Source organism: Peromyscus californicus, unplaced genomic scaffold (genome assembly GCF_007827085.1).
Source record: "Peromyscus californicus insignis strain IS unplaced genomic scaffold, ASM782708v3 Scaffold_41__1_contigs__length_357258, whole genome shotgun sequence".
NCBI classification, from domain to species: Eukaryota; Metazoa; Chordata; class Mammalia; order Rodentia; family Cricetidae; genus Peromyscus; species Peromyscus californicus.
In genome coordinates, this window is record NW_026294553.1 from 63,464 (window position 1) to 71,382 (window position 7,919).

The 7,919-nt window shown below is 42.1% G+C and overlaps 1 protein-coding gene across 1 annotated transcript; it reads left to right on the forward strand.

Annotated features, from left to right (window-relative positions):
• The first annotated feature begins 5,013 nt into the window (after positions 1-5,013).
• LOC128123709 (homeobox protein Rhox13-like) lies at positions 5,014-6,256 on the forward strand. Its single transcript, XM_052759981.1, has one exon. The coding sequence runs from the start codon at positions 5,750-5,752 to the stop codon at positions 6,254-6,256; it is 507 nt and encodes a 168-aa protein (XP_052615941.1). The 5' UTR covers positions 5,014-5,749.
• Positions 6,257-7,919: the final 1,663 nt, after the last annotated feature.

Sequence of the window (7,919 nt, forward strand, 5' to 3'; positions counted from 1 at the left end):
CAACAACAGAGAGGGAGAACAAGGAATAGAAGACCATGGTAAATGAGGACCACATGAGAATAGGAAGAAACAAAGTGCTAGAGAGGCCCACAGAAATCCACAAAGATACCCACACAACAGACTGCTGGCAATGGACGAGAGACAGCCCTAACTGACCTACTCTGGTGATGGGATGGCCAAACACCCTAATTGTCTTGCTAGAAACCTCATCCAACTACTGAGGGATCTGGATGCAGAGATCCATGACTAGGCCCCGGGTGGATCTCTGGGAGTCCAATTAGCGAGAATGAGGAGGGTTTATATGAGCGAGAATTGTTGAGACTAAGGTTGGATAAAGCACAGGGACAAATAGCCAAATGAATGGAAACACATGAACTATGAACCAATGGCTGAGGGGTCCCCACTGGATCAGGCCCTCCGAATGGGTGAGACAGTTGATTGGCTTGATCTGTTTGGGAGACATCCAGGCAGTGGGACCAGATCTTGTGCTCATTGCATGAGTTGGCTGTTTGAAACCTGGGGCCTGTGCAGGATCACTTGGCTCGGCCTGGGAGGAGGGGACTAGACCTACCTGGACTAAGTCTACCAGGTTGACCTCAGTCTGTGGGGAAGGCTCTGCCCTGGAGGAGATGGGAATGGGGGGGGAGGGTTGGGGGGAAGGTGAGGGGGACTGGAGGGGGGAGAACAAGGGAATCTGTGGCTGATATGTAGAACTGAATTGTATTGCAAAATAAATTAAAAAAAAAATCCAGAATGTTTGTATGATGCTTCATTTCATTAATTCTCTCATAGAATCTAATTCATTGTAAATTAAATAAAAATGATTGATTATTTGAATTATAAAAAAAAGTGTGTTATATCATGGGACTTCAATTCTAAAACGGCAGAGAATTTATGTACTTAAATCAGCAATAAATAGTTAAGAATCAGTAGCAAAGAACAAGAAGGAAAAGACATACAGAATAAAGTTAATCACAAAATGCGTTCTGGGAAAATGTAAACATCGTTGAGAAATTCAATACAGTTAAGTTGCTGGAACAATCGAAACAAGACAAAGAAGGCATCAGTGGGACTCCAAGACACACAACCCCCTGAGAGATCCATGATGACAGCATAGAAGAAGGAGAAGAATCAAGTACTAAAGGTACAAAATATGTTTTTAAAAAACCTCATAACAGAAAACTAACTTCTCAGTGCTGGAAACAGAGAGGTCCATCCAGATGTGAAGTGCTTAGAACACCAAGAGACAGACCAGGAAAGAATTGGCCCTCCTCACAATTAGAACACTAAAGACACAGAACAAAGACAGCATCTCAGCAGCAGCCAGACACACCATGTCCCATAGGGCAGAATGGCAGTATGGCAGCAGATTATTCGGCTGCAACTTTACAGCCAGGAGACCCGGGCAGATGCATTTCAATTCTGACTCAACTGCCAACTCAGATGACTATAGCTAGCAAAACAGTCTATTGTAACTGAGGGGAAAATATACACTTTGCATGATAAAAAAAAAACAGACTAAAGGAATGCATGAGCACTAAGCTAGCTCCATAGAAAATACTTACAGGAATCTTTTGGACTGAAAAGAAAAACAAATTCCTCCACAAATCCACAGCAAAGAATAAACACAGTAGGATAGTAGTTAAGCAAGAGGGGAAAAGAAAAAAACCTACAAAATCAACAAATGGCAGGAATTAACACCCACTTTTCAACAATAACTGAGTATTAATGGTCTCAATTCCACAACCAAATTTCAGGGGTTCCCATACCACTGGGTCTTTGAAAACCTGCAATCACACGCACAGACCTACATATAGGCATGGGCGCACACAATTGAAAATAAAAATAAATCTTTGGAAAAAAGGGCACAGACTAGTAGTAGATTGCATCAAATGACAGGAAACATCTACTTGATGCCTCCAAGAAACAGATGTCACTACAAAGGCAGATGTCACCCTAGGGGGAAAGAATGGAAAATGATCCAAGTAAATAGGCCTAGGAAACAAGCAGGTGCCAGTGTTCCAATAGCTAATGAAACAGACTTCCAACCAAAACTAGTGAGAAAATATAAAGAGAGTCACTTCATACTGACTAAGGGAATGTAAGAGGACTTTATGATTCTAAAAGTATGCCTCAAGCAAGTGCACCTGATTTCCTAACAAATAATATTAGATTCAAGCCAGATTAAGTCTAGCCCAATACTAGTGGGTGACGTTAATACCTAAATCTCACCAACTGATATGTCTCCCTAACAAAAAATAAACAGAAATATGCAAATTAAATGATATTATAGATCAAATGGACTTAACAGACATCTACAGACTACTCCATCCAAACTCTGCAGAATACATATTATTCCCATGGAACTTTCTTCAAAATAGATCCCATTTTCTGAGACAAAGCAAGTCTTAACAAATACAGGAAAACAATTCCTTGTGGTTTACCTGATCAAAATGGAATGAAACTACCGGAGGTGGTGGCACACCCTTTTAATCCCAACACCCAGGAGGCAGAGGCAGAGGGATCTCTGTGAGTTGGAGGTCAGCCTGGTCTACAAAGTGACTTCCCAGACAGCCAGGGCTGTTACACAGAGAAACCCTGTCCCAAAACACAACAACAGAAAAGCCAGAGAGAGTGCAAATAAATGATACATATGAGAGCCCTCAAAAATGAAGGATAAGCCAAACCCCAAATCAGGAGATGAAAAGAAATCAAGATCCATGCAGGAATTATTGAAATGGAAACAAAAATAACAATAAAGAATCAATGTAACTAGAAGTTGGTTCTTTGAAATGTATGATTCGGCAGACTGATCTAAAGACAAAGATAAGAATATTAGAGACTCAGATTAATAAAATTAAAGATAAAAGGAGAGCCACTGCAACAGATACCAACAAAATTCAGAAAATCATTAGGTTTTATCTTGAAAGTAGGCATCATAAATTTAAGAAAATAAAAATAAAAAATAACCCCAAATTTGCCAGTTAATTTTTTTGAGACAATGTCTCTCTATGCATTCTGGAGCTCTCTACATTGACCAGGCTGGCCTTGAACTCATAGAGATCTACCTGCCTCTGCCTCCCAAGTGGGGGGATTCAAGGTGTGTGCCACTGCTGCCACCACCACCTGGCAGCTAACTTTAAAAAGAAAACAACAACAACAAAACTCACAGTGTCAACCTGGAACGACAGCATATGGAGGATCACACACTTGGACCGTCTTTCTCTCCTACAACTATGAGAAAGTTCACCTCCAAGTGGCAGTGAGCATCACTCCCACAGTGCATCACATAGAGCCTCAGCTGTCTGGCTCTCCCGACTAACCCCTCCCTCCCTCCCTCCCTCATCTATGATTGAGGACTACAGAGCCTGACACAGGGCCTTTAGCCCTCCATGTACAAACACTGACTCTACCACAGTGCAGATAACCTTCTGTTCTTGGAGTCTGAGGGGAAGAGCTCATAAACTCAGGGTTGCACCGACGTTCTCTAAAGCCGAGGACATGTCTTATGCACCAGTTTACTGAAATGCTCTTGTCCTCCTTGTGCTTCTTGGAGAGAAAACCTGGGACTTGGATTTATTTAACAATTTCTGACAGGACTGAGAACAGAACCTAGAGAACTTCCTATGTGCCAGACGACTGCTCACAAGCTACAGCCCCAGTCCTTTAAAAAAATTTCTTTATTTCCTTGTATTAAAAAAAAAAGCTATGGACTGGATAGATGGCTCAGTGTTAAGAGCACTGGCTGCTCTTCCAGAGGACCCAGGTTCAATTCCCAGCACCCATATGGTAGCTCACAATTGTCTGTAACCTAGCTCAAAGTGATCTACATTCACACAGACAGACATGCAGGCAAAACACCGATGCACATAAAATAAAAATAAATGTGTCATTTAAAAACCAAAACAAACCCTAGGAGTTGGGCAGCGGTGGTGCCTGCCTTTAATCTAATCGCTTAAGTGGTAGAGGCAACCAGATCTCTGTGAGTTCAAGGACAGCCTGGTCTCGAGTGACTTCCAGGGCAGCCAGGGTTACAGAGAAAAAAAAAAAAACCTTTCCTGAAAAACAAACAAACAAAAACCTGGAACCAGTGGGATAACTCAGCTGGTAAAGACTCAAGCCTGATAGCCTGAGTGTGACAGAGGGTCACATATAGACGTAAAGAAAGAACCCAGTACACAAAGTTATTCTATGATTGTCACGTGGTGCCAGAGTATACATGCATCCATACCCACACAAAATAATATCGACAATACATTTTTCTTAAATTACATTTAAAAATTGAACCCAGGCATGATGGTGCAAATCTGTAATCACAAAACCCAGGGGGCAAAGGGAGGGGAATCAGGAACTCAGGGTCTGGCTCTACTACATACTGAATTCAAAGCCAGTCTGAGCTATACGAGACCCTGTCTCAAAAAAAACGAACAACAACATTAAAAAAAAAAACATGACTACACCAAAATCTGAAATCTAATTGTTTACTAAGTTTAACATCAAGCTATGCTGACTAGCTCTTGTGGTTGTATGTGTCTAGAAGACCTAAACCAAACACTACTATTTCTGAATCTTCAAACAGCTATGCATTTCAAGACCTAAGTATATGGGAACGAGAACATATATAACACTAGGAAATGCCCATTAACAAACAACCTGTCTAAGTAGGTACTGTCAGGGCCAGCAAGATGACTCTGATGGTAAAGGTACTTGCTGCTAATGTCTGTCAGCCTGGGTTCAATTCCTGGATGCAGTGGAAGGAGAGAAACAACTCCTCCAAGTTATCTTCTGACCCACACACGTGGCTCATGCACTCACATACACAATTAGGAACTTAAAGGAAATTTTAAAAAATCTCAACTGAAAACTGTCTCAGCACTCTCCATCAGCCACTCCCCCCATCAGCCATTCCTCAACAGTCACTCACCCCCATCAATCACTTCCCCCATTAATAAGTCCTCATCAGACACTCCTCCCCCCACCCAAAGTCACTCCACCCCTCAGTTGCTCTCTTATGCTGTGATAAAATACGATGAAAAAGCAACTTAGGGAAAACAAGAGTGCGTTCTAGGACTCAATGTACTAACAGGCACCCTTGAACTATCAGCCACTAATCTGATCATGTCCACTTAGTTCTAAGCCCATTCTCTGACCAGCAGTGGTAGGTGGAGGGTGAGGTTCACAGAAATTTTCTACATGTTCTCGCAAGGGTCCTGTGGTCAGTGTGTGTTCCCATCTTTCTCCCATACTCTATTCCCCAATTATCTTGCAATGCTACACAATTCATCCTCCAGTGTCATCTCTATAACCTAGGAGGAACAGGCAGCACGCACATGCATGCAGAAGCAAGCTAAAACTCATTCTACATGCATGCCCTGGAAGGAAGGTTTAACTTCACACGACCTTTCACAACCCTGTTCACAGTGGCTCCTTCGTTCCTCATCTATTGGGCCACACCCACCACTTGTGCACCAAAGCAAATACCGCCTACCTCAGCAAGAGGTCATAAAGCCCAGAGCAGTCAGTCAGGGAGGGAAAAGCCTATAGCGCCCATCTGGAGAGGAGCATGTGGACGCAAACCTTGAGGAACATGGAGAAGTGTGGAACATGCGCAGAAGGACACATTGACGTCACCCTTTCCTCAGGCCTCTCTTGATGCCTCATCAGTAGTAGACATGACCGAACAATAGGCCTTGAGTGTCGTCATTCCTGGGGCCTCACTTCTCTCTGTGGCTTGGGCCCACTACTAGTCATGGCCCGCAAGGTCCATTGGCAATATATATACGTTGTGAGGAATGAGAATGGTGAGGAGATAGCTGAGGTCTCCACCTTAGAGGCTGCCTTGGCCATGGTGGGTGGCAACCCTAGTGGAGGTGACGCGGGCTGCATAATGGAACTAAATAACGGGGTCCGCCAGGTCCGTGAGAGCCAAAACGACTCTGAGGAGAGCAGTAGGGACCCGAACGCCTCTTCCTCGGAGCCTCACCAGGAGGAGCCAAGGCCCTCAGCCGAGCCTGTGATTCGGATTCCGAGGCGCCGTTCATCACGAAGGCGACGGCGAACCACATTGAAGTTCACACTGGGGCAGGTCGAGGAAATGGAAAAATTGTTCAAAGAAACCCAGTACCCAGATGCGCTTGCCAGGTATGTGTCTTGCACCAGGAGCTATCCCCAACCTCCCTGTTGTCACAGGTTGAGATGTCCTTTTGTTGTTCCAGGCCCTGGTTTCCTGTCATCCCTCCCTAAGACACTGCTGTAAAATATTGGAAACTAGTAGCTGCCTTCTAAAAGTAGATTCAATAATTGACCATTTTGTCTATATCATATCTATATCCTCGCATTTTTCTTTTTAGAGTAGATTCAATAATCTACCCTTTATTGTATCATCTGTGTTTTTTTTTCAGGGTAGATTCAATAATCTCCCTCATATCTCTATCTTCTTTTTTCTTTTTCCTTTCTTTTCAAAGAAGAACCTACCTACAAGATTTATCTAATGTCCTTTTTTAGCCTTTTTTCTGATCCTTAACAATAACAAATTGTAACCAACCATCCTAAACAATAATTATCCAAGACCCATAAACAGACCAAATACCACTCACACCACCTCTTGGGAATGTGGGCGTCATGTTAGTAAAATTAATTCCTGCTGTTTGGGGACAAAGGTATCTTTAGGTGATCCTGAAAAGAAAAATTTTGAATTAATTGTCAAGTCCTGGGGGAGGAAGCTATATCAATTGTTGTCCAGTCTCTGCATAATGCAAAAGTGCAGGGCTTATCTCAAGTCCTTGTTCAAGTAGTCTGTGAGGCTGGATCATCGCAGAGAGCCATTTTGGAATTGTCCTGAGCAGTTTGTAGTCCAAAGCTTATCTTTGGGTGATGTTTGTCAGCTTAGTGGTATTATTATCGTCCATATTGAATAGTCATTGTGGGGCCCCATCATCTTCTTAAAGCCTTCAAATTTGCTGTTAGTGTGGTCGTGATTCCTTGCAGAAAACTGAGAGAGACTCAAACACAAAAACTTGTACAGGCAGCCAGCTATCTGTGTTATTTTACATTTTTGGAAGTTGCTTACAATGCACTTCCTGTTTGCTTAGGTAATATATCCTTCTGGAGTCTTTGATGTAGTTGAAAAAAGATAATTATAATTATAATTTTTCCTTAATTATGATAAATGATAAATTAAATACAAAACTTTAGACTCACAAATATACGCTAGATAGAATGTTTTCATTGATTTTTGCCAAATACAAATAGTCTAGATATTATAACTGCAATTCTTGCTTGATAACTCTTCTATTATATGCAGTTTTACTATGTGAAAGTTAAAACTTTCCTTTTTATTAGATAGAAAAGGGGAAGGGCTGTGGGATCTTTCTGTATGCTGTGAATATGTGTAGCTCTGATTGGTTGATAAATAAAGCTGCATTGGCCTATGGCAGGGCAGGAAGGAGCCAGGTGGGAAAATCCAAGGGAGATAGGGAAAGGAAAAAGAAGAGGCAGGAGAGACACTATCTTGCAGTCAAAGAAGCAGCACGTAATGGCACACAGGTAAAGTCATGGAACACGTGGTGACATATTGATTAATAGAAATGGGCTGATTTTAGTTACAAGAGCTACCTAGTAAGAAGCTTGAGCCATAGGCCATCACCATACAATTCATAATTAATATAAGCCTCTGTAAGTTTATTTGGGTTTGAGCAGCTGTGGGACCAGGCAGAGCACAGGAAAACTTCAGACTACACACCTCTCTGTATGAACTACTATCCCTATACTATCAAGTGAATTCCTTTTGGAATAAAGCAACAGACCACTACTTTCTACCCATCCAAAGGCTGAGAATATTATTAAATGATTATTGAGCTTATACTAGATTTTACACAGCTAGCTTCAATCTCCCATACTTGATGCTCCCATTAATAGAA

Excerpts from the sequence above, each read along its gene's own strand:
- LOC128123709 (XM_052759981.1), top strand. The coding sequence starts at position 5,750 with ATGGCCCGCAAGGTCCATTGGCAATATATATACGTTGTGAGGAATGAG.